Here is a 27,790-nt window from a genome sequence, read left to right on the forward strand (position 1 = left end):
TTTTAGTGCTACAAACGCATCCTGCAGCTGGACGCGATTAACATCCAGGGCTTGCACAACCTGTGCGTAGTGTATGTGGAGCGGGGCAAACTGTTACAAGCGCAGGATTGCCTCTCCCACGCCCACGAGCTAGCACCGGGTGAGGAGTATATCGGCCGACATCTTCAGATCGTGCAAACGCGCATCAATCGTCTGCGACAGTCACCGGACGGAAGTCGGGAGAAGGAAATTGCCTTCGCAGACTATGATCCGCAGGAGTTTGGTGGCCGTGCCGGCCGTACACTGTCATCCGATAGTGTCGACCTGTTGCCGTCGCTCGGCAATAGCATTGTAAATAGTAATAGCGAAGAACCGAGTGGCCAAGAGGGCGACCTGCCGAAAGAAGATGCCGACGTTCCGTTCGGTTACGCTAATAAGAAGAAAACAGTATTACCTCACCAGCAGCTAGAGCCACAGGCTGCACAGCTTCCAGCGGACGATGATCCGGTGTTTCTCGAGTCGGATAACACAAACACTCCACAAACTTTTGCAGCAACGGTAGGAGACAGTATAGCACACGATTCGAAGCACCACCGTACCGACGGTAGTAGTAGTGGCAAGCATGCCCCAACCGCTGTCCATCGGGATGACGGTGTGCCTTCGATGAAGCGTGCCGATGTCAGCCATCCTCCGTCCGATGGTTCCCTTCATCATGCTCATCCCGCGCAGCAGCATCTGCATCGACCGAAAACGATCGGACAGGATCTGGACGATCCATCGTCCGGGATGTCATAGCATCACATTCTTGACTACAAGCTTGATTGTTTCAAAATCAACTAGGACTACTGCACCTCCCCGCAAGAATTCGCTCGAACTATCCTTGTAAATAGGTAGCCGAAAACGGACGAGCAGCGGACGAGTGAAGAAAAATGAAGCAGCGTAGGTGTGAGGTAAGATAGTGTATGTGTTCCTATCGGAAATGGACTGCGAGAGACTAACTTTTGACTGATTTGTTAAACCAGAACTAACAGCTAAGCCACTTCAAAACCAGATCTCACAAAGATCGTGCAAAGATGGAAGATGAAACTGTGCATTGAATGCACGTTCGGGGCACTGTGGGTGAGAATGCCGCACGAGGCAAAGGGAACGATTCTGAAAGCCGAAGGAAAATCCTTCCTCTATTTTGTTCTCGTTTTGTTGCATTTTCAGGTAGCAAATTGTTAGCGTCGATTGTCGTACGAATGTGGTTTGGAGTGAATCAGTGCATCTGTATGCAATTGTTCGGATGCAAGTATGTGTGTATGTGTGCGTAATTTGTTAGGAATGAATGTTGGAGACACAAAAAAGGATATTTTCTATATATACAACCATAAATGTGAATGCGAATGCGAGAGTCGTGTAGTTTGAGATGGATTTCTCTCCTGGAGAGGATTGTTAGCTTGTACAGAACGGTAGCAGACGGGCAAAAGTTGTCGATTTGAGCAATGTTGGCCTTGGAACGATGGTGAGAGTGTTTGCAAACTTAAAACAAAACAAAAGGCACCCCCAACCGGCGTAGAATATGCGGAGGTAATCGGACATGGTGAACTGATAAGAAATTAAGTTTTCTATCGATTTACACACATCCACTCGGTGGATGTAAACAGAACAAAAAAGAAGAAGAAAAACAAACAGAACAGTGCTGAAAGCTTTCATTGTTCACCGAGTCGAAAAAAACGATTCCAATACTACCGTCGCTGCGCGGAGTCATTCAACCAACGTCGATTCGCAAACTACCTAAATCGGGGTGAAAAGGAGATTTTAGATGTAAAGCCCCCGTATCTAGCAGAAAAGAAAAATTAGCAAAGAAAATTATGTATTTCTAAACACACAGAAATTCACACACCCAATAGAGCTTTAAAGAAGCCCAACAAGAAACACAAACTCATTTATAGAGAAGACTTTCAATCACTCATCAGACATTTACGGTCCCCGTCTCGTCTTCTGGTAGTGTTATGTGGATTATTTTCTGGATGTGCGTAAACGTTTGATAACAACACAGTATCGCAAAAACACACGCACACAGATACAAAAACAAAGTTGTATCGATCACACACTAACTAAACAGATCCCCGAATTAGTTTTTTTTTCTTATCTCGTTCCGGCTTAAAATTGATATTAAACGTCTGAGAGATTTATGAATGTGTATGGTCCGGGTGTAAGAGAAAGCAAATAGTGTTACAGTATGCGCGCGTGTGTGTGCCTGGACTGAGAGAGCGGAAGGAGCAAAAGTTTAGCAAATTGAGGCGCGGGTGTTGAAAAGTTGTAAAGCAAAACTCTTATTACGATGTAAAAACAAAGATACACAATTGAGATAACAACGTGAGCGAGGCTGGGATGTGTGAGAAGGCTGCAGAAAGCTAATTAGTACTAGAGATGTTCCGGAGCAGTACACCGGAAAGCGTGTATAAAGAAGTTCAGAGAGCGGAAAGAAAAGGACAATGTGATTATATAGAAACTACAACATAAACATAGAATGAAAAACAGAACTGGTGATGGGATAGTACTTAACTGTATGCCACATTTTCCATTAAACTTTTTTTTTCCCTACAAATATGTATTTTACCTTTATTAGTGAACATCGTTTACAATTTTAAGCACATTCCATTTGCATTTATTTTGATTCAAACTCCTTTACACAAACAAAAAAACCTTTAGCCGTATATTATTGCCCCGAGAGCGGCGTCGATGTTGGGTATAATTACTATAAGTAGGATTTGGTTTACGGAACAGAATCTCCATCGCTTTCCTATTTCCCTAACAATGAAACCGGCACATCGGTTTGCTCGTCGAGCGTGGATTGTTTTCAGCATTGGAATCAATAGACCCATCGATGCAGTCCGATGCACGTGGTAGTTTTATGAAGAAGTATTTGTCCTGAATAAAAACTCACTACAACCGATGTGAACAAGATTGCTTTTAAGTGTATAATCGTATTAAAAATATTGAGAACCTTTCATTGTAATTTTATTTTTTCTTTTAAGGTTAATTTAATACATAATTTATTAGTTGTTTTTATATCTTATTTAAAATTTCTCATTTGGTTTTTGGGTTATTGGAGGGGGGGATTATATTGGTTATTTTCTATATATGCATTAATTGCTAAAAAAAGACAACACTGTTCATTGCTATGCTTTTTGTGGTATCTTTTTAACGATTTTTGTCAACAACAACAGATATTGCTTTGTTATTATCGTATTTTTTAATTTCCCATTATTGCACTTATATCAAAAATCTTTTAGACGCTAGGAGTTTTACTATTTAATAACTTCTTATGCGTTTACAAAACTAACGTTGTTTTGTAGAAAAACAATAATAACGAATTTATTATTATTTTTTAAAATATCGGATACCGGACGCATTTTAGATAATATTTATGATCTTAGCTTTTTAGTATAATTATTTGATCGTCAATACTAAGGTTTTCATTTATTCAAAATGTGAAGCAATAATTTGATAAATCTTGCCATGCTGGATAGAACATCAATATAGTTTGAGAATAAATTTGGAAAACTAGCGAAGAGATTCTTATATTATTGATAGTGTACTATATGTCAACCGCTTATCGAATACATATCTTAATGTATGGATAATGTACATAGCTTTGTTCGATTGCCTTCTCATTTAACAGATATGTTAAAAATTACATTTACTACAATATCATAACATGTTACAATCAAAACGACAAGTCAATGACATCTATATCAATGTCAACCGCTTATCGAACATATCTTTGTTCGATTGCCTTCTCATTTAACAGATATGTTAAAAATTACATTTACTACAATATCATAACATTTTACAATCAAAACGACAAGTCAATGACATCTATATCAATGTCAACCGCTTATCGAACATATCTTTGTTCGATTGCCTTCTCATTTAACAGATATGTTAAAAATTACATTTACTACAATATCAACACATGTTACAACCAAAACGACAAGTCAAAAATGACACACAAAATGACATCTATATTAACACTTCAAGAAGACTCGTAAAAATACTTTTAAAAAGTTACCAAATCTAACTTATAACGTGAGCATCTCGATTTCCTGTATTCCATGTCCGTTGATGGAACCATAGTGATTGCGAGTGCAAATATCTGGTCTAATGCCAGTGATGTCAAACTCAGGCAATTAGAAGAGCTATCTTAAGATTCAATGAAATAAAATTGACATTTTAATTCGCAAAGCGTTGACGCAAAGCGAAACAACTTTAGCGTTGTTTTTCCCTTAATTTATTATTTTTTCCCCACATTTCATCGCCATCGTCGCTTTAGCATACACTTTTACCTGTGGATGAAATGCTCTAAGATTCATTTTTTCTTTATAAATTATTAGCTTCAATCAGTTGATCATTTGCTATTATATTAATGTATTGTAAAGAAAAGAAATATTGCATATTTTTAAAGTGCACTAGGTGCCCGGACTCGATACGATTCTTCGACTACCAATCTTTTCCCTATTGGAAAAAAAAGTTGACAGATTGCTAGCAATTCCTTGATTCCCTTCATTCCCCCTTCCACGAGGAAAATGCATTTGCAACAATTGCAAGATGGAAGATTTTCGAGCTGAATTCGTATCGTCTGATGGCACCTATTGAATGCAGTAAAAATTAAATAAAATGAAGCATATCCTACGCAACATTCAATCATAAATTAATCGCTTGATTTGATGCGTCTGTATGATGGATATTGATGCAAACTGACCATCATTACAGGGAAAATTTAGCGGACGTACTTAGACAATACTGAAATATTCATTTTCTGTTTCCGATACATATTTTCTTGTTAGGCCCCACTTCTCCATTCTTCAAGAATCTCCCCGCACATCGTATTTCTACAACCTAATGTATTTTATTCCTAAGGTAATCTCATGTCAGCATTTTTTAAAACGCGATGTAATGAATTGGCATACACGAAATCATGTTTTCGATTTGTAATTTGTTTTTAGAATTCATAGCATAATCAGAATGTATTTAGTTTCCAATTTGAAAAGTGCAGTAAAATGCTCTCTTGTCATTCTATTGTTGTAGATGCTTCTATTTAGCGTAACGTCCTACGAGGACTTGCCGGCCTATACAAGCTTTCGAGACTTAATTCATTACCACACAGTCGGATGGGATAATCAATCCTTGCTACTGGGAGACGGTCCCATTCTAGATTTGAACCCATTAGTTATCACCCACTTAGCTAGCGGGCCGAACATAGCCGTGTCCTGCTATACGTTTTAAACCACACCAATAAAACTGCACCTATATGCACCATACTAGACATATATTGGCTAACAAAATTCACACTCTCAACAATTTCACTGCGTGCTCGTTCAGCATTGAACGAGTGCAGCCCGACACATCGTACACACCCACACGTTCACAATCCGGAACTAGCTCTGGATCAGCGGCGGCGATGAGTTGTTTACGTCCCGAAAACTTCCCATGCTTTTCATGCTGGATTTCATCAGCAGCTGATAAGCCTGATGATGATCCCGTAGTAAGCAAATACCGATCGACCAGCCAACCAATCACACAGTGGCTGATTGGAAGCGGTGTCAATATTTACTATACCGAGAAAAAAGCAGGTTCCTGCGAGAGTGCATCGCTCAGTTGGTAACATTCCCGACCGTGGTGATTAGCTGCTTCCCACCCGGCACACCACGGCACGGGTGCTGTCCCTAATCTTTGTTCATCTGGTATCGCTCGTCTGGACGACCCTTCGAATACTGGGTTCGAATCCCGGGCGGTTGAGGATCGTTGTCTACTGTGTCGGTTGGCAACAACAACGATTGCTAACACAATCATCGCTCAATCGAATAATATATGTGTGTGTGTGCACGCAATCGTGAGTCAACAAAATATACAACGCGCTACATTTTGTTTTCTCTCGCTCTCTCTGTGTGTCTTGCGGGTCATTACATTTGGGAACTGTGTTGTCCCACAAAATTTGATCAAAGTTTGTTTAATACGGACACTTTTAGATGAACGATTGTTGTTACGGCTCTTTCAAAAATTCAATGTTTAGTATTCAGAAAAGAGTACTAACTGAATTATTTACTAAACCTGTTTCACTTTCTCGGTTGTCTTTCACAAATATTCTTTTTACACTCTCACTGTTTGTATAATTTGTATAAACGAAATTGTATAATTTAATTGCAATGAAAGATAAAATTAGATAAATTTATTACCTTTTAGAGTTTCACAAGCCGGTCTCATGGTACAGTCGTCAACTCGTACGACTTAACAACATGCCCGTCATGGGTTCAAGCCCCAAATAGACCGTGCCGCCATACGTGTAGGACTGACTATCCTGCTATGGGGGGAAATCAATAAGTCACTGAAAGCCAACCCCACAAGTGGGTTGGCAGGCCTTGACCGGCATCGGTTGTTGAGCCAAACAAGAAGAAGAAGAAGAGTTTCACAAACTATGTTGTTTCATGTCTTGTTAGATGTTTAAGGTGCATATCTGAACATAATTGCTGCGGAAAATCCATCAGTTGACGCAATCAGTCTGGCCTGGCCGCGGGCAAACGGCAAACGTAATAAATAAGCCAGCATAATCAAGGCGCCACCAGCATAAACCAGTAGATCAATGCTAATCATGCTGTTGTTATTTTTACGCTTTAAAGCGCAGATTAAAAATGCGCGTCCTTCTAAAATAGCTTTCTTTCCTTCATCACTTTCGGTATGCGTGTTGTACTCTCACTTCTTTCTTGCAAGCTATCAGTATGGCGAAGTCATGGCTATGTGGTAAAATCATCCTCAATCTTTAAATTCGCTGAAAATGGTAAACATGCGAATAACAAAGCAATAAATTTAATTTTTTAAACCTCCATCTGTTGGTTGATAGTAATGTTGATTAATTTGCGCAGAATAAGTGAATAAAATCGGTTTCGCACAAGATAACTGTAATCTAATTGCAACAAATTAATGTTTGAACTCGTATGAACACACACAAAAAGGTAGATGATCATTGCGAAGCAGTGAAACTTCTTGCTTTATCACGACTCGTTAATAATCATAACAACTTAACATTTGTTTGTAAATGACAGCTATTGCGAGGGGTTTCCCGAGAACAAGAACACGTTGTGATTAGTAAGTTTTTTGTTTAACTTAAACTAAATTATGCCTGGAGTCGGTATAATTAACTCCTGCTCCACCCAACTCTATCATAGATCGCTTTCGGATAAAATGCAAGTAATGAAATAAATCACCTTTCATCAACGAACTAAAATGTTTGTTTTTATTAGGCAGGCATGTGTGAAACTGCCGGCAAATAATAAAACAAAAGATTGTGTTTTACCCTTTCGGTCACTAAATCTGAATGATTTTCTGAGCGGTGTAAAAGGGCAGGCTAGTGAGCTACATGAACTTGGTTCGATTCTGATTACGGACCCACAGCATCGTTATTTCATCTCTAGAACTAACATGACTGTTTGATGTTATAGTTGTTGAATGATGAATAGTTTATTATTAGTTAATTAATAATAATAATATATTGTAACTGGTACATTGTACTTCAAACACACTACCATCCAAAACGAAAGACGATTCTAAATTATGGCTTTCAGTCAATGACAATTTCAAATTTGTTTTCATTCAGTAAACATTAATTTTGTTACTTTAAAAATACTGGGAATATGAAAATTCAAATTAAATGAATATGATAACTTTCACGCGATGGACAGCGGGCTAAAATCACTATTCATCATTTTGGCAAATAATACCCTATCAAGCATTACTTTAACAGTTTTCATACATACAGCATTCATAATAATGTCATCACGTGGGGCACAAAATAGTTTTTTTTATCAGTTTTACAAAAGATAGTGCGTAAGCAGATATAGAAAAGGGTATATCACATTTGGATGAAATGAAATCGGAATTGCAGTTGCATTAAAAGAGCAAAAATATTTAAAATAATACATTTTATAATACAATACCTATTACTGTACTGAGTAGCATCATTTTATATGCATCCGAAACGAAGAGCAAAAACAAGTTTACCTGAGTTTCATTTAAACTTGCCAATAGCCGCCGATTTTCTCTAAAATTTTAATGTCTTGATTTTAAAATTAGCTTATATGATGTGGTTGTACATTGTTCATCAACAATTAATTATTCCATTATTATTTTCCTTAACAATCCTAGTCATTCTATACCTATCTTAACCGATGACGTGCTTGATAATGATTTATTGTATTGGTTTACGCAAGATGTATTAAAATATAACGATTTGTTTTGATCAAATTTTGGGTAAAATCTACTACTATTTATATCATTTTGTAAGCCCATAAGTTTGAGGCACTAAGCATTTGGAACAGCATTTACATACGCAAAATGATAGTAGAAAAAGGGAGCTGATATGCCGTACTTAGTCACTGACTTATCGTAAATTTGAAACTGTTTGCTAATTTAAAACTTCAGCTTTTTTTTCAATTATTGTTTGATAAGGTGAAAAGGTGAATTTTTCGATTTGCTTTTTATCACTCGTATTATTGTTTTCTTGATCCACAGCGCTTATATGTAGCGTTAAAAGATATAAAAATATGCAATTTAAAAAATCCCATTGGTACAGAAAAGCTTATTTTTATTTTGGCTCAATGGGTTGCGGTCCGCAATTCACGAACTGGCCTTCAAGGGCCGCATGTTTAACACCTCTGCTTCCAAGAAAAAAAAAATCAATTATAACTCTAAAACACAGATTAATACGCTTTTGTTTGACTGTATGATAAATGACAGTCGCCTGGTTTAACGTCGAAAATATTAAACACCAAGCAGCTACCAAACGGCAAGTTGCAACTCTTCATTTCACCATGCTAAAGACACGTTAGCTCCAGCCACTGTTTCAGTGTTTTGTTCAAAACAGAGTAATAAGCATAAAATAATGCTCCCTCGTACTTTGACACTTAATTTAAAAACATCCGTAATGCCATGTACATCCGTAATGATGCAGCGGTGTACAGAAACAGATTGAATATTTAACTCCCGAGAGGCATCGAGAGAGGTAAAAGCTAAAACCTCCGAAGACGCGCCAATCGCGGCGGTGACCTTCTTTCTGTGCCATTGAACCACAAAATTGAACGATTACAACGCGCCCAAATGAATTGACGATGCACAACGGCAGGGCCACCAAGGGGATTTTATGGTTTTGTTTACCAGAAAAGTTATGCTTGCATTCTTGCAATGCCTTCAAGCCCCATTGCCATCACACCCCATTCGGGTGGCGGGACAACGAGACAACAGCTTTTTTATGTGTTTTCCGGTTAGCTGCTGGTTCCTTCATCCTCGCTCGTCTTGCAATTGATGTGTTTTGAATTATTCTTTTTTACTGAATCCTCTGCTCTTTCTCTCTCTCCCTCCCCCCCCCCTCTCTCTCGCTCTCTCTCTCCTCTTTCTCTCTCACACACTCTATCTTTTGTTAGAGATGCAAAATGAGAGACGCTGATTTGGAGCGGTAAAGCAAATCGAACACCGACTAACGTTCATTTTTAACGGATTAACCTATGCCCAGAGCTAAACGGAGGGACCGAACATGGCGCTGGGACTCCCTATTTCCATTTTTTGTGTCGATCACCGCCTCGCGTCACTTTGCTTCCCTAAGCCCATCGGCAATTGCAACAGGTCGTACGGGTATAACTTCGCTGTACCGGTCAACGCTGTAAAAGGGCTATTTTTAGCTTTCCCGCTTCGGCTGTGCGGTCCCACATTGTGCCGATCTGTCAAACCATTATTTACGGGCCGATCGACCGAGGGCTCGACTGCGGAAAGACCCACTCGCCAGTTCATCGGTGTCTTCGCGTCTATAAATAATGCGAAGGTGCCATGTACGTGGGCAGCGGTGGCTGCAGAAGCAACATCAATAACAAAAAAAACTCCTCTGGATATATTCACACACATTTCGAAAAGTACAAAACTGTAAACCCCCACCTCACTTCCTCTTCTTCTTCATCTTCTTCTCCTGTTTGCTCCCGTTACCCCTCTTTACACGGTCATCAGTGGCACATACGAGGTTTGCATTATGATTTGCCATTTTTGCGCTCATTAGTTACGGAAACCCACGCCGAAATTGGCAGCCTTAGCCGATCTTTTGCAATGCCTGCCAGTGACCCGTATGTAGGTGGTTGGTAAAGGAACCAAAAGCGTTAGACCGAGGTAGGAGGTAGGAGGAGCGGTGTGATGAGAGAGATGGAACAGAAATGGGAGAAGGTACTAAAAATAAATCGAAGTAATAAGGAAGAACTTACCATCTGCATCGCTTGGTAACGCTTTTCTGCCTGTCTAACCGTTACGTGACGGAACGTTAAAAGGGTGATTGGAAGTTGGAAGCTTTTTTGGTATCGGCCCGATCGGCAAGAAGGAGTTTACCTTCATGGCCCACACTGAATGCAGCAAAACTGTTCTCCTTTCTCTTGTTTATTGTACCAGACTTTTGTCTGTTGCTTTGGATAGCATTTTAAGTTTGTCAGTTTGGCATGATTTAGATCATAAATGCTGCAAAATTGTATGCAATTGAGGATCGTGTTATTAATGTTTTTTTCTTTGAAATATGTTTCTGCATAACTACTTGTTATCTTAGTAAATACACGCATCTAAGAAGTTTAAATAGCACATGGTACAAATAGGTGAAAATTATATGTTATTATAGGTGAGTAAAAATTATATGTTTTTATATGATATGCTCTAGAGCAGCGCTCTAAACATTTTGCGGATCTTTTCAAATTAAATCTTAAAATTTTTAAACGTATGATATTTAAAAAAATAAATCCTGCAAATGGTATGGTGGTATAATTGTTTAAAAAGCACAGTTTAATGCCATACCCATCAAATTCATCAGTAAACCTGAGATGCTTGTGCAAAATTTAATGGAGAGCTTTTTCCAACAGAACCGTTATTACTAAATTGACAAACATATATTTGTATTAACTGATTTTCACAAGGTAATAGTAACAAGAAAAGTCACTACAAACTTTTACTATATTAATTATGATTTTTCATGCTTTTAAGTGATAAAACTTACAATGAAACGCCTCTCTAATGTTCGTCGTGAGAAGTGAAAGTCGATTCAAGTTTAAATGACTTTGTGACCGAAGAATTTCGATTCAATTCTAATTTTTTGACAAAATTTTCACACATTTTGGTGTGTTTACGGTATTGCGTTTAAATGTACAATAAACAGACATGTTCATAAAGTGGTAATAGTCAAAATGAATTGTTATAGACAATGAAATCGTAAATCAAATGCTATTGTGTTGCATTGACAGTTGAAGATACCAGGGTAAATGTACCAATAGTGGTGCAATTTGTAGTGGTACAGATGTGTTTTAATGGATTTAAAGTGTCAAGTAGATAAATTTCTGAATATTTTAACACATAGCAATTTGAATATGTTTTATCTTCGCAATCACAATCATTTTTACCATGAAACACATCAATTTTACGAAAAAATACATATTTTTGTGACTGCTTCGTTGTAGCTATAATGGTGGTATGGTTCCTATAGTCGTCGTATTGTGTTCTTATAGTGGTGTATAGTGGTTTAAAAATGTACAAATTTGATTGATGAAACTATTGACTAAAGTGTACTGCATCACACCTGTCGTCAACTCACACCCGGAATAGTGTGCTTGATTTAAAGTCAATTTTTCATTAAGCCAAATAAGCGAATTTTGGCCTTTTTGGTAAATTACCTAGTGAAAACTCATTTCTGTTACTTATTTTAGTGAAAACAGTACGACAAGCCAAAAAAATCCTCTAAAAATCTAAAATGACCTGTTTTTATTGATTTTATAACTGTAACCACTATAAGCTAAAACAAACGCTTAAAATGCATAAATATGGACAAAAGCAATTAATTTTAGAAAAACAATTACATTTGATAACAGTTATGTTGAAAAACTAATAATTGCGTGGTTATGTGGTCATTTAGAAATTTGAGTTCAATTTAGAAATATGAGTTTCGTTATGAAATCCTAAGGATTTTGGAAAATTTTTGGCACATTTCACAAAATAATGGATTTTTCGGTCACTAAGCAGTCGAATGGCCACATTTATCTTTTAAACCCTTTGTAAAAGTCTAAAGAACATTTCACACTAACATAAATAACTTAATTACTAAGCAATACGGCAAAGCCGTACCTCCTGAATAAAAAAAAAACTTAACTTTTAAAACCGCATTTTAGTGAAATACCACTACTATTGGTACTACCACAACTATAATACGTTTACCCTAAACACATTTATAAATTTCATTGTATCAATCCTTCTTGAACCTTTTTTTGTTTGTTTTTATCTATCTCAAGTTGGAAAAACAGCTAAATTATACAACAAATTGTTGATCATAACGCACAACCGTAAGCATATTTTCTTTAAGAACTGATTTTGAACTATAAGAAAAATCATATTCCAGCTTGAGAAACTAGAAGCTGGATTAGAATGCATTAACTAGTATTAGCACTTTTTTAGTTTCGATTATCTTCTTGAATTTTCAGCTTCAGTTGTTTTTTTTTTTGTATGAATAATTCTTGAACATAAGCTCTTTTTGACAAAACCAACAGCCCTATAATGATAACAGATCATAAGAATGAATTTATACATTACAATATTATGCTTAAAAAATCATGATGTGATAAGAGGCACATGATCTAAATGTAAGCGATTCTTGTGAAACACTTTCGCGCAATAGACTTTGCAATTTCATTCATCAAAAAAGAAAAAGGAAACAGCGGTCTATCGGTATTCTATGCGCTCATCAGCTGAGTAGTAGAGAAATGGTCCACGACGAGGGGGTTAACCCTATTCTAGTTAACCTACATCCGTGGCAACGATCATAACATTGGCCACAGTTTGCCACCGTTCTGATTATCCACGGGGGCCATACGCGGGCCGAGGGCATCTTCCTTTGGTAGCCAGCCGAAGCAGGCGTATCAGTGCTACGAGGAAACGTCAAGTTATTTGCGATTACCACCCTACATCGGTCGGTTGTAATAGATTATTGGCAGTTGCGGGCGCCAGTAGTATTGCGAACCACAACTGCCCGTTTTCTTCGAAGGTGATGTGGGTGGTTGTTGTGCGATCGTAGCCAGAAATGGGATCGCACTGGCGCCGTATAACAGCAGAGTGCAGAACGATCTTTATTTGTGCTGTTTTGTTTTCAAACAGCCCAGTGTTACAGAGGCACATATTAATCTCAGTAGTATTGAGCGAACATTTAACCCGATAGTAAATCGACTTCACACGCCCAAAATGCCTTTTTGTAAAGTGCTCTTTATCCTGCCCCCCTTTTTAAGCTAATCGAACTGGCTCTAAGTATCGAACACGCCCAATCGCTGTCCTGCCGGAGAATAAACTGCAGTGAAAGCTTTATGACGTCAGTTCGTCACACCTTTGACGTCAATGCTTATGCGATATGATTTCGATCGCCATATCCCAACCCAACAATTAATCCACCCGCGTTGCGCAGTCCTGCCAAAATCACACAACCTTACATGTGATCATCCAGTTCTAATGCTCCACCGAAGGAGATCAATTATCGACGAGAAACCTATAATCATTCAAGTTTTGTCTATTTTCAGCACTTGTGGCAATTCTTGGCACTACGCTGTAGCTAGATGACATACTGATTGAGACAAACTAGATTCAGGGTTTGTGAAGGATCACAAATTAATGATTTGAAGATCAATTTCGGTCGGAAATTCAACACAGAACATTTTATTCCAGCTCCATACATATTTAGTTAAAGTATGTATGAATGAAGTTCAGTAAAAAAATCTGTTTATTTTATTGCTAAACATATAAAGCTAAACAAAGTAGTGTCAGGAAAACAAACAAAACAAATCAAAAGAGCTTGTCGGAAAAAAAAAACAAAAAAATAGTTCTACGAAGAGAATATCATTTCAAATAAGACAGGATATTCGGCAATGATATTGAGCACTTATGAAAGCACGGTAGAGAATGAAAGCTATAGCAAGAGAGAAAAAGAAGAAAAAGAGAAAAATAAAGAGTGAAATATCATACAGTACATACATACATACATACATACGCTCTAGTTTTGATCTTTAACTTGTTAAATTTAGCTGAGATTCCTATTAATTGAGTGATTGAGTGGGATTGGTCCCGAAACTAAATATCATATTAGTTTTATAAATCAAAACTGTAGAAACTGTGGTTGTTAATTGTACTTTAATTATCTGTTTCTTTTTCTGTATTGTATTTCTATTTCAGTATTCTATGTTTTTCTTTTCTATGTTCTTTTCTGTTTATTTATGGGCAAAAATAAATCGAGTGACGAGTTCAACAGTAAGCAAACTGGATGGCCGGTTTTCTAGGCCTCATTATTCATATGCGCAATAAGATATTTATATTTTTTTAAATCCATTATAGCCATATATTATCCATTATATATTATAAAGTCCATACATATTATAGTGAGAAGAGAAGACTAGTCCTGCGAAGGGTCTTGTAGACTAGTGATCTCCAACCTGTAGTCCGTGGCGTTAACAGATGTGGCCCGCGATAGAAATATTTTTGGAAAAAGATACTTAATACTATATATATTGTACATTTTTTTCCTATAATTAAGATAATATTTTCAACAGGTATATCTAGATTAACTTTGAACTAATTTTACAAAATGTATGCTCTCAATGGATGCGAGCCGCTGCAAATATATTTTCAAAGCCAAGTGGTTCGCGATGCTCAAAAGGTTGGAGAGCACTGGTGTAGACGATGGGACCGGAATACCGAAGGGAGGCAAATCAAGCAAATCCAGCGACAGAATTCGAACTCCCTCCTCTCCCTTATATTTTCCTAATTGAAATATGTCCTATTGTGATAATTTTCCTCCTTACTTAGTATACTACTTCTATAGTACTTACTAACTATTACTTTGATTGATGCAACTTGACTTATGCTTTTCTTTGATTTACTTATAGCTCTGGACTGGAAAAGTAGAAGAAGAATGATACAGGGTTTACCAGCATATAAAACAACTGTTCACTTGTTTATAACAATAGTCGTTTTGAATAGACACCGCTGTCTACCACTTGCTCACACGTCAGATGGTGTAAGCTACTCTGTCCAATTCAATAACACAATTTTCGCCTTCGATTGCACAACGGTCGGATTCGGCACGGTTTATTGTGGTTGTTGTGTAATAAACAAAATTAATATTTTGATTTATTGAAATGTATGGTTTATACTGCATATTGCTTGAATAAAATAAACGTGTTTAAAAATGTTTGGTTTTTGCAAAATTTGTCCCAACAAAACAAACTGTGCCGAATCTGACAGTTGCTAATATTGTTGTTTTATATGCTGGTAAACCCTGTAAAGAAATGATAATTGTTTTGTGTGTCCACTGATTGAGGAAATGATGCAAGATTTTGCGCAGATCATTTGAATTCATTTTGAAATTTTAGTAATGAAATTAATGTGAAATGTATGACTAGTCAGTCTTTCTGTTTAATATGATTCCACCAACTCCAATCCCCTGCAAATCAATGCCAAAAGCATCTGAGCCAAATACTACTGAGATGAGAGCGAACTCTTCCAAGCAAAAGATCAATTGATCATACATGAGAACGAACGATGAACGTTTATGCCGGCAGCTCGAACGCTTTGCATCGGTTTCGGATGCTGGGAGCGCGTGCACTGGACCGGCCAGTGAGAGAGCAGCTTCGGCTCACAGAGATACTCCGAGAGCCAGTGAGAAAGCGACAAGGAAAAAGTGAGAAAACAACACAATACGGAGAGCGGAAGAGAGATAGCGGGCAAAATCGACCGGATCCGTAGGATGCAGAGCGAGGTGGGATTTAAAGCGATAGCTCGGGCCCGGAGTGTCCGAATTGCAATTGTGATGTCGACGAGATAGCAGGCAGCGAGCGACCAAATCCCATCCCATCTACCGGGGGAACACGAGCTTTGGAGTCGAAACGTGCGCGTCTTGGTGTGTATGTGTGTATAAGTGTGCATTTGTTGCATTCCCCGTATGTGCGTCCAACCCGTCCGTACATGCATCGTGTGCCCGAACGCATTAGTTTTGTGCAAGTGAGTGACCTTTGACCCGCCTTCAAAGGGAATTACGAAAAAGGGTGCAAACACAGCAAACAAAAAAACAACCATACTCGCAGCAAGAGAAACGACGTCCGGTGACCACAGCTTCCTTTCGCTAATACCGTCGCCTTCGTCGCCGTCGTTCCGTTCCAAGATCGCCCCGCAAGATCGCCGTTCACTACCCAGCATCCGTCACTCACGTTGCTAACCAAGGCAGGCTGTTGACAACTTGGCTTGTGACCCTTCTTGGATTCACTCGGCAAGAAAATTGTACATCCTGAGACAGAAGCGTGCACACACGCACACCCACGCAAAAGCAAAATCGATTCGATCCAGCCAACTCAAATCGTAACAATCGTATGCCACACATGTACCTTTGCCCGGAGAGCCGTGCCTGTCGCCGTGCGAATTGAAACAAGCAACAATCTATAATCAGAAACGATAACCAGTACAACTCCAGTGCTCATTAGTATCGCGTCGGTGAATGTGCCTTAAGTAGTGGATAGGTAGTTTGTTTCGTTTACCAAGAAAACGCAGTGCCAGTGTGCCCAAGAACATCTGCAATTAGGCCTCGTGCAATAGGTGCGCTCCCTACCGTCAAATGTATCCGTTTTGCCAGTACGAGCCGTTCTAAGTGCGAACAAGAAACTGTACCATTAGTGACGGGTCGACAGGAACCGCCGCGCCCGGTCCTACGCCTACAGCCCGGTTTTGAATGTGTACTGCGGGCAGCTGGATTGATTTTGTGTTCATTTTCAACAAAAACTGCTCGAAAAGCGGCAAACCGCAACGAACCAACAACGATCGAGCGTATCGTCGCACAGATTTCGATTCCACGTTGTGTTCGAGCCACTGCTGAGCAATTCGCTGCATAAAGGTAAGCATTTAAAATGTGTGTTTATTTTACATTTTTATATTAAATTATGTAAAAATTCGTTTGTGTTTGTGTTGATTCGCTCGCGTTGTATTACTTTCAAGCGTAGTTGCTACCTTAAGTATATGACACGGCCATTACCCATACTTTCGGGATGAGTTCAAATATCAATAAAACTTAGCACGTTAAATTCATTTACAGATAAACAGGCAGATAAACAGGTAGTGGCTTATACATGCCCAAATCGAGAACAATTGTTGTGTTGAGTAACAAGAAGTGCAACAAGAAATTCTTAAAGTTTATTTACTCTGGCCATTGTTATTGTTGTGAAGATGAATCTTGTTGACGAGTCCACTAAGTGTAACAAAACAAACTTCCTTTGCAAATTCTTTGTCTTGTTTTTTTTCAATTTATTATTTATGTGTTTGTTGTCTATAAACAAATTAAATTAAATATTTCACCGCAAATTGTACTACAAGCAAAACAAACATATATTTCGACCCACCATTCATTTGTTATTAGATTTACTGCTACTCACAGAACAATGTCTTCGCCTGATTAAAACAATCAGGGTCCTGCCCTCGTCATGTCTATACTTAAAGCTAAGCCACGATCACACTGCACACTAATCGCACAACCTACCAATCGACAACAAAAACCCTAACAAACATGGCGACTGATCAGCGATGAAGTAACACACTCACCCGAGCAATGATCGTTGATGGTCCCCGGGTGGGACATTTTCGAGCGAACCTAGTTAAATGCTGCCTTAGGGGTCGTGTTTATGATTTATTCTCGCTTTCCACCCATCCCAGTACGTGTGTGTATGTTTACGAACAAAAGACAAGTACATACACAAACACACGAACACAGTGCAGGAGGGTACTGCTATCTGCTTCCTCCCGCCCGGGTTTACGGGTTCAACGAGGCCACGGTCTACCTCCGGGCGGCTTTATCAGCATCAGCAGCAGCCAACGAAAGGTTCTTCCATGTCCCGGGATAGCACGGGACGAAAGCAGGTTCTAAAAATAGCCAGACGCAGGAAAAGGGCTGACACATGGGATGACAGAAACAGCTGGTCGCCGGGGGTTCCGGCTGCTGCTGCTGCTACTGATCGGTTTCGCTCGGAGGTTGGGCGTCGATTGGTGTGACGGGTGTGCTGGACGTGACCCGCTGGGTCTTTTCCATTCGACCCCGTCACGGTAATAACCGTACCGCAGGGGGTTCGGGCATTTGTTTGGGTTGTTTTTGTTGTTCGTTTCGTTCCCATCTGTTTCGTATGCACTGCACACGCACACATACATACACACTCAATGGCCAAGCCACGCCAGCATATCAGGCTTTTCCCAACCATCTTTTCTGGGCGAAAACGATGAGGCGCGATATGGGCAAAGCCGTACAATCCCAAGGGACGATGGAAACGCAAGAGAGAGAGAGAGAGAGAGAGAGAGAGAGAGAGAGAGAGAGAGAAAATGATCGTACCCATACCCGGGCCAGAAGACGGCAAGGCAAACATGGTGCATGGTAGTGGGGGTGGCGGTGGTGCTTGTGGCTGGTTGTGTAGCAGAATATCCGGACAAAAACAAAAAATAAAGCAAAACAAACCTCTCGCCACCATGTGGTGAAGGGCTCGGGAGCACACGGGTTCACCCATCTTATGTAGGTCATGCAGGGAAACCGACGCCCGAGTGGATGATGATGATGATGATGAAGCAGCAGCAGCAGCGATCGGTTTCACCGGGGACAGGGTTTTGAAACATTGGACAGTTGGCAGTGGAAATCATGTAAACACACGCATGTGCGCTCGGCGAGCATGATCATGTGTAAGCGATCGGGGATCCTTAGCTAGATGAATATTTATCTCTTTTTAATTTCCAATTAAGGCACAGAATGGTGACGTATTGCTGGTTAGATCCCTCGTTAGAAGGTGTAATTGGAAGGCTGGTGGTTTATACTCTTCATTAAAGGATGGCGTCCATGGGCTAGAGGACGTTTCTGGCTACAACATTCAATCACTAGTGTGGTTGGGTAGAAGAAGAAAAAAACATAAAGGGGGAAAAACCAGCCGCAAGCAAAGAAAGGGAAGAAAGTTGTCGTCGAAGATGATTGAGAAGACGATGATTAAATCGATCATTGCCCTCAGTTAAGAGCTGCATTTATCGCTGCAACAATGTTTCGTTAGCGCTTAGGCCGACGCAGTAGCAGGTTTTTTTATTGTTGTTTCTACCGTCTCGGAATCCAAAACGGACGGTCCAAACTAACTAACTCTTTCCTTTCCATCCCACTCTGCTGTCCGACGACGTGCTTTCGAGAGCATTCCGTGTCCCCAAAACTGCACCACAAATGCACATTTGATGAGCAGCAGCTCGTGACCTCAAACCTCCGTGCCGTACAAAACCGAAAGCGAACAACAGCCCAGCAAAAGAGCACTGGCGGGAAAGGGAGTCGCATACACGGAAGCACACAAGTGCCAACACGGTCTGGGCGAGGAGCGGTAGTAACGGAGAGCGAGCGGGCGGTTAGTACGGCAAAGTTGTAAACAAGCGGTCAAGTGCTCCAACAAGCCGATGCATTCGAACGCGTCCCGATTGGGACGAAATGTTGCACGCGCTCGCAGTGTGATTGCCGCGATCGTCCTACAAGCCACTTGCCACATTCGCTCGCGCACTCTCGCTCTCGCAAAGGGGCTTTCTCACACTCCCCTCGTGAGACTGCGGCACGCTTCAGTGTGGGGTGGAGCGTATTCTCACGACAGGGCAGCATAAATATGCGATGGCGAGCATGAAAGACGCCGATGATGATGATCATGATGATGATGATGATAATAATGATGATAATAATGCTAGTGACAGTGGTGACTTACCTTCGACATTCGTTTCTTGCGCTGTCGCGGTTGCCCTGCTTGCCTTTGCGCCAGACAGCCTCGCCTTGGAACGCGTCTTGGGGTCTTCGATTTCTTTTATTACCTTCTGCAATCGCGCTGCTTGTTCCCTGCCGCAATTACCGCACACCACATTACGTATCGGAATGTGCAAAACCACATCCTTCGCCCACCACCGGCTGGATCGTTTGCGTACAGTTCACAAACAAACAAAACAATCCCCCCCTTCCCCCCTATTTACCATTACTCGTCCGTTGACCATTCCTGGCACTGATCAGTGTCTCAGCCTGGCTCACACCGGTCATAATCGGTTGCTGTATTCTTTTTGTCCGGTGAGTCTCAAGGTAAGGGAAATTTAAAAATAATAACTCAACTCATTGCCCATGTGTTTGAAAAGAGCGATCGATAAATGCTGGAGGGAAATGATCAACAAGGTGCAAGCACTCTTATGTTAAAGAAAGATTGTTAAACTACTAGAGAACTTTGTAAAGGTATCGAAAAACATTTAATGCACAAAATTTAATATTAAACTTGTATGGTACGATCTTTCGTAATCTTTTAATTGTGTTGATCATTTTCACGCTAGATGGCGCACCCGCAGTATATTCTTAGTATTGCTAAGTTCTATTCCTTTCTTTCTTCTGCAATTAATTTTTATGATTTATTCTTCTTTTTACGGCAAGAAGTTCACCTATTGGAATAATTCAACTGCACACGCTAGGAAATGTGTACTTTGATCGGCAGTAAACACTGTGCTATCACAGACGTTGTTTACTGATTGATTTTCAAACGCTAGAACATCATTTGAAGATTACCCAACGTGTGTTTGAAGCTGAACTTTGGAAAAATGAACTGTCAGCGAACTTCCCTAAAGGAAAAGATAAACATTTATGCACCGTTGAAGATACTTAGTTCAGCTAGTGTATTTAGTGGTCTTGATTGGACCGATATTTAAAACAGTCTGGTATTTGATGGTTTTGCTTTTTACCCAATTCAATCAGAACCCATTTACTGAGCATAATCTTCAGTGTAACAGTCTTTTTTTTTTCTCCAAACTAGTATGTTAATTCTGCTTGAAAAGCCTGTAAATACAGCTGCAAACTCAACACTCAATGATCAAAAACGAGTTAATTTTCTCGATGCTCTTACCAACAAGTTGGGTGTCACCAAACGGAGAAACTCCTGTAAAAATCTTCTGCCCTAAAGGGTTCAAAGTGCATGCTGTGAAGCGCCTTCAAAATTGAAAATTGCATCTCTTTAATCCGGGCACCACCCGGCCCGGGGGGGACGAAAAGGGCAATCAACGTACTGATTCCTCCTTTACCCTGTGGCTGGATTCGTAGCGACCCTCACATACGCACACACACACATATGCACACACACACACACACCCACACACACACACACACACACAAGGGTTACCGTTTCGTTACGTTAACACGAAAATTAAATTCTGCCTCAATCTGTCGGACAACTAAAGTGTCCACAAATCATGCCGGGATGTGTCAACCAGGCCATGCGCGCTAGACACACCAGACTTAGGTTGTTCTAGTTTGGCCCACGGCCCTACCCTTAGCGTCGGTGGAAAACCCAAGGCGCGGATTGTTGTTGAAATAAAATCATTTGTTTTCATTTGCGCGCGTGTGCCCCATTGCACACGCACACACCCCATGCATGCACTACAACAAGAGTGCCTTTGGGGGTGCATGGGTCCTCCTCGTTACAGGCACGAACTGCTGCTCCGATAGCAGCACCCTTCCGTCGGCGTGCACGAGATGACGGATCCGCATTAACTCATTGGGACGACATTCATCTGAATTTAGACCGTGCCGAGTATCCGGAGGGTCTTATCGCGGCCAGACTAGAACCCGTATCTATTTCGAGCATCGTCCAACGTCCAACCCGGACGCCCACTATTGGCACTGGTCAATTTACTAGCCGCCGTGCCCGTGCCACATGCACACTTACGTCGGCAGTGGTGGTAAATGTTGGAGCGCTGGATCGCTCCGTAGGGGTCGGGCGATCGTACGCCAAAACCGACCCAGTACAGATGAACTCCTGTCCACACGCGACCGAACGGATCGCACCTAAGTGATGGCAACGGTAGCCAAGTGGGACCGTGACCCCTCGCACACACACACACACACACTCACGCACGCGCGTACATACCCTGTACCATTTGCAAAAGAGCGTGCGATTCCATCAATCAAACTCTTCTCCACCATCCCCCGACGAAAAACGTGAGGTCAGTATAGACTCGATCTCAATTCTGAGTAGCCGTAGAGTGTCACACACATTGTAGCCCCGATCCAGCCGGAGAAACAAACGCGAGTCACACGACCGCACGAGATATGGTCGCCAGTGGTAACCGGTACCGGTGCTTTCAGGAAGAGAAACCCCGTCGAACGATCACCGCGCACTCAATTGAGCCCGATGAGCAAGCAGACGATGGGTAACGAGGGAGGGGGGGGCAATCCTATTAGCGCACGGCACAGGACAAACCCCGTTGGCCCCAGCTGGCACGATAGATCGAGAAGAAAAAAGCGCACACAGCCGGTTGAATTCAATTTATTCATTTTTGTTCATTGACGCAGCCGAGATGGCACATGGCGGGCCGGCTGGCTGGCTGGCGGGTCGGAAAGATCGGTCGCCCCGCTACGATGTCATAACGGGGGTTGTCCTGTGTGTGGTTCACACCCTGGCCAAAAAGGTCCCGCTTTCGAAATTGTCTTTTTTGTGTCCACTCTCTCTCTCTCTCCTCCTCCTTTCTGTCTCTCTATTTCTTGGATGGATCGCATGCGTGTGTCCCGTTTGGACTGAATAATGCGGTGCGAGGTCACCCAGTACGTATAATCCGGATATTTCGCGAATTTTCATCACTATCATTATTTCTTTTATTTTATTAGACCAATTGTCCAACCGTGGGGAGCCTGAATCGGTACTTCAGGGTGGGCTTGGGACTCCCATAAAAGGGAGCCGTGAGGTCGTTTCTTTAGCCGAACGAATAAAAATGTTCTAAGTACCCTAAGCGCTTTGAGTGGATTTGGCCACTTGGTGAGTTCAGTGCTCCCTCGGTTCAATAAATTGATTACCATTCCCTTATTCTTACGCGTTGTGTTAGTGCGCGCCGGGTCGGCGTTTTGCACGAATCTTCCTCGGTACCTCGCGCGTAAACTCATCTCCCGCAATCGCGTCTTCGTTCGGAACCGGTACACATGGGCACTCGCAGGATCGCTAAACGATACACTACGCTGTTGATGGTGTATCGCTGATTGGTTTATTGCTGTATCTGTATCCCTCCCGCTGCCTCCCCTGACATCCTAATGGATCGAAAGTAATAATAAAACCAGAGTCCAGAGACCAGTCCCGATGAGGGTCACGGATCGTGGGACTCACTCCCAAATCCAAGGACTCGGGCTCGACTGGGGGGCGCATCGTGGCCTTCAACCGAGTAGGACGATTATTTCTTTCAATGAACCCCAATTAATCGTACTTGGTTGTCTCCCAGCATCCGCCCGTACTGACACGCGGTCGTACGCGTGCGCCATGGTTGGACCGTTACTGCTATCGATTGTTTGAAAATAGTTTAATCTTACCTCGCAAGCGACGCAGCATTGGAAATATTTTTTGAAAATTTCCCCCTGGAAGGTTGTTGAAATGCGTCCATCTCTATCGCGCCCGCACGATCAAACGAGCGAGAATTCTTGCACTGCCCTCGTGCTGTCAATCTTCCGCCGTCAGTGATGGGCTCACAAACAAGCGGTGTGTTCATGTGGCTGGGGCTGATCAGCGAAGGCGCGCACACTAGCCGAGCTCATGCTGCTGTTATTCCGGAAAACCAATGGAATTCCGTTCCAATTTTACACATTCCCTTTTTCTTGTTGCCGCCTGGCCAGTGGATCAGTGGAGGGCAACTGATAACCGCGAACCGACCCGCGCGGTGTGGGAGCGCTAATTTTACAACACCTTCCCGTCGGCTCCCTGCAAGTGGTCAAGGAACAGGAGCATGTTGCAAAACCAAGCAGCACAAACAGCCGGAAACTGTGAACCGGTGGCGGCATGCGACGACGGCACTGTTGTTTACCGCCTGTTAATCTAAGTCCAAGGTGCGATCTCAGGCCAGTCGGCTCGGTAGGATGATCACACGCAATCGCCACAAACGGTACGCTGTTTGCGGGCTCACTGATTCACGGCGCACAATTCCGGTAAAGTGTGATGTTTACAGCCATTAAACACGGTGCTACTAATTACACTCTTTTTGTGTGTGTGTGTGTGTGTGTGTGTGTGTGTGTGTGTGTGTGTGTGTGTGTGTGTGTGTGTGTGTGTGTGTGTGTGTGTGTGTGTGTGTGAGTGTGTGTCACAGATTGCGCACTAGCGCATTTCGACTTGACCTTACGCGGGCGGTTGATTTCAACATACAACACCGTCAAGCGGAATGTTAATCAAAGAAGAAGAATCCGATGCTCAAAACATGTCCTAATCATGACAACATGGGCCTAGTAGGCGGAAAATGTCAATAAACCTTAGCAATGAAGGGGTTTTTTTTGTTTCTTGTTCTCCTCTCTTTGTGAAAAAAGCTTATCAAGTGCTGATCGCTAACCTTTGATTGCTGCCAGTAGTGTGTCCATCCAGTAGCTGTTGTTGATGGCTTATTTATTGCAGTAAACGGTCTCACCCTGAACCACATAAATACTAATGTGCACGCTTCCCACTTTTCCCATTCTTCCAGATGCGATCCAGCGCTGTCGGCATGAGCTCCGTCCTGATCGTGGCAGTGGTCGTCGTGCTGCTGATGCTGAACGAAAGCCACGCTACCTCCACGCCCAACAGCGATGCCCTGATCAGCCAGCTAACACGTTCGCGCTACTGTGGCCGCCGGCTGACCGAAACGCTAGCCTTCCTCTGCCAGGGACGGTATCCGATGCTGACACACTATCGCACAGGTACGTAAAAGCGCCACCGGCACGTGGCCAACGCTTCCCTATTGGTCGATCCTTAACCAACCGCAACAACGCGGCTCTTCTTTCTGCGTCCGTACTTGCAGATTATGTGCACGACCAGGCAAACCAACGAGTAAAGGTAGAGGTGGCCACCCTGCCCGACACATTGCCGCCCGGCTTTCCTTATCCCGGTGCCGGCGTTCATCGGCGCAGTCGGCGCAGTTCCGGCGGTATCTACGATGAGTGCTGCAAGAAGAGCTGCTCCTACGTCGAGCTGCGTGCCTACTGTGATTGAAGCGGAAAACCCGATTGCGATGAGGATGAGATGGGGTGGAAGGGGGAAGACAGTGAAAGCACCCAAAAGGCGGATGTTATGAATCAGGCGCAGATAGATAGAAAGAGAGAGAAAATCAAGCGAAGGAGATATGTAACCGGTAGACCGGTGTGTTTAGCAACTTGTTTACCAATTGCTTGCGTATTATTCAATCCAGTTTACTCTCTTCTATATCTTTTTTTTTAATTTGCTATTTTACTCGCTCCCCCCGCTTTTCCCAAGAAGTCTCGTCCGGCGTGAGGCGATGTGTAGATCAATTGCTATTATTATTATTATTACAATTTTTATAGGATATTACAATTAGCTGCAACACGTTTTGTGCGCTACATTACGCCCCTATACGATTGTTTTTTGTTTGTTTTTTTTTTTTGCTTGCGTGCGTGTGTGTGTCGAGAAGTAACTGGAGACCGTTTGGGCATCTCAAGCGTCTCGTGGCTCCGAGATTTACTATAATTATATCAACACTCTATATCCATGTACCTTTGCGTTAGTGGTTTGAGAATGCGTTTCCTTGCTTTTTACCTATTTTTTTATTAACTTTTCAAAATATACCATCGTTAATACGGCTTTTCTACCGTTCTATTGCAAGGAATTAAAAGCATTTCAAAAGTGTCTACCTTCCCTAAACACACACACCAACAAACATATGTATACAGACAGAGTTACGGTAATATAGCGCTTCTGTGGTACGGATGGAACGTGAGACGGAACTACGGGTGGTGGCATCAGCGAGCGTGTCCGTGGGTCCTTTATGTTTTTTTTTCTTTCCCTTTAGACCGTAATAGCTAAAGCAGAACAGTCAACAAGTAACTAGTACGAAGTGCTCACCGTGTTCCGTACCGCTACCATTCGATTTTTGATAGTATGTATGTATTTTTAGTACACGTTTAGTGGGGTGGCGATGGTAATGATGGTGAGATTTTACCTTTCGGCGCTTTCCCTTCCGCTCGGCACACGGCACTGGGGAAGGGAATTTAACCGTAGATGATAGCAAGTGAACAACACAAACAAACAGAGAAAATGGTCTTAGAGTGTGATGGCATCGGGTCTAAAGCGTTCATACACACTGCACCATTTTAGGCTTGTGTGTGCATGTATTTACCATTAAGAAAGGCGAGAAAAGACGGTGGTAAAGTGACGACGAATGTTTAGAAAAGCGATCAAGAAAAAAAATTATTAACAGAAATTATAAATAATGAAAAATACGTCGATTGAACTTAACAAAAAGTGCTCGATCGCTCGTCAGTATGGTTTCGATTGGGAAGAGCTGTTTTACTTTAAATCCCATTTTCGATTGACCGAGCCGTGCTGCAGGACCTTTCTTCGTACAATCGCCACATTTGGCCTACCCGACCACCCCACACCGTGTGTCCCTATGTCCTCTGAACGAATGTGATCGTATTTGCCTGTGTAGGCTCTCCTCTGTGTATCGATAGAGTTAGTAGCCGCGTACGAAGTAGTAGATTTAAAGAAAGTCAACTTCAGACATCAATGAATGACAGTAAAAACCAAAAAAAAAAAAACACAACAACAACACATTCGTCTATCTGTGGCTGCTGTACTCTGCTGTCCGAAAATCGACTTGATCGTGGTTTCATTCTAAAACAAAACAGAAAAACACGCTGCAAGGAACGCATCATCGACTAAACGTGACCGCTTTACTCTTCACAACACACACCGCACGACACACTGTCGCCGCCATTAATTGACCGTTGGCCGGGAAGGGTTCCAGGTCTGCCGCTACCACCGGCATGGGCCAAATCGATCGAGTACACTGATACCGTGGTCCCGCATCTCTCTTCCTCGCTCCATCTCCCGCCCATTGATCACATTTCTAATGCGTGACCGGGTCTGGGCGCATCCAGCCATCCATCAAAAACAATCACCTCCAAGGAAGAGAGCAGCATGGGCCAGAGAGGAACAGAGGAAGAGCAGTGCGATGCATCCCGCGCACTGTTTCTGTTATGACTTACGACGGTTACGTGTTATGAAATGGACCGCTCACTCATCCCAGCCATCAGCTGACCTTCAATCGTGCACATTTCTGTTGATTGAGTTGCATTTCCCAGCCCTGTGTCGCTATCTGTGTCCGCGGCGTTGCAGCGTCTGTCTTTATTTGCCACTGTTTTTCTTCCTTTGCCCCCCGCAGCAGCAGCAGCAGCGGCGGCGTGAGACATTTGTGTCATTTTATGTTATGTTTTGCTGTTGCAGCTTGTGTTGTTTGTCTTTAGTTTTGTGCATCTCGATGGCATGTAAACCTCGATTCCGCCCAGCCGAACTGGTGCGAACTGGACAAGGTGCGTCCCTGCAACTGAAACAACGTTGCGGTGCTACCTACACCAATGATTAATCATCCAAGGGGGGAGAGGAGAGGGGGGTTGCCCTGCAGCATTGTCCCCCCGGCAAATGGGAAGACGATTTGTTGAATTTAAATATTTTGCCTCCATTTCCTAAAGGTCAAACAACCATCTTCATTGCTAATGTAGTAAAGTACATCTTTTTTAATTATTTTATGATTTGTTTTCCTAGTAAAAGGCTTCCCATTACTTGCTATATCAATGTGACTACAGTAATTAGCAGGATTGATCATTTTCGGGCGATTGGCGAACATTTCCATTTCAAGTTACAGTAGGTGACCGCTAACTGAGAGGTAAACAAGCTCCAGTTAACGAACAATGTTCGCTAACTGGAGT

The 27,790-nt window shown here is 42.0% G+C and overlaps 2 protein-coding genes across 9 annotated transcripts in view; both read left to right on the forward strand.

The window, feature by feature from the left end:
* LOC121598294 (protein O-mannosyl-transferase Tmtc3) overlaps window positions 1-2,314 on the forward strand; it is a 154,060-nt gene extending 151,746 nt beyond the window's left edge. For all 6 annotated transcript variants that reach the window (XM_041924910.1, XM_041924915.1, XM_041924914.1 and 3 more), the window contains one exon: window positions 7-2,314. In XM_041924910.1, the coding sequence (XP_041780844.1) occupies window positions 7-774 (768 nt within the window). In that variant the 3' untranslated portion in view covers window positions 775-2,314. The remainder of the gene's footprint in view (window positions 1-6) is intronic.
* LOC121598295 (bombyxin F-1-like) lies at window positions 874-27,790 on the forward strand. 3 transcript variants are annotated; one of them, XM_041924917.1, is made up of 3 exons: window positions 874-929; window positions 24,553-24,766; window positions 24,868-27,790. In XM_041924917.1, the coding sequence occupies exons 1-3, from the start codon at window positions 909-911 to the stop codon at window positions 25,056-25,058; spliced, it is 426 nt and encodes a 141-aa protein (XP_041780851.1). In that variant the 5' UTR covers window positions 874-908; the 3' UTR covers window positions 25,059-27,790. The 3 variants fall into 3 exon arrangements, with proteins under 3 accessions (XP_041780851.1, XP_041780852.1, XP_041780853.1); XM_041924918.1 differs by lacking the exon at window positions 874-929 and adding an exon at window positions 15,843-16,945 and having other exon boundaries at window positions 24,868-27,789; XM_041924919.1 differs by lacking the exon at window positions 874-929 and adding an exon at window positions 24,329-24,438.

The sequence above is a fragment of the Anopheles merus genome, chromosome 3L (genome assembly GCF_017562075.2).
Source record: "Anopheles merus strain MAF chromosome 3L, AmerM5.1, whole genome shotgun sequence".
NCBI lineage: Eukaryota > Metazoa > Arthropoda > Insecta > Diptera > Culicidae > Anopheles > Anopheles merus.

What these genes read in the sequence shown, in the direction of transcription:
- LOC121598295 (XM_041924917.1), top strand. Translation starts at nt 909, where the DNA reads ATGAAGCAGCGTAGGTGTGAG. An exon ending in TGAAGCAGCGTAGGTGTGAG is followed by an intron (nt 930 to 24,552) that starts GTAAGATAGTGT and finishes CCATTCTTCCAG; the next exon opens with ATGCGATCCAGCGCTGTCGG. An exon ending in GCTGACACACTATCGCACAG is followed by an intron (nt 24,767 to 24,867) that starts GTACGTAAAAGC and finishes CCGTACTTGCAG; the next exon opens with ATTATGTGCACGACCAGGCA.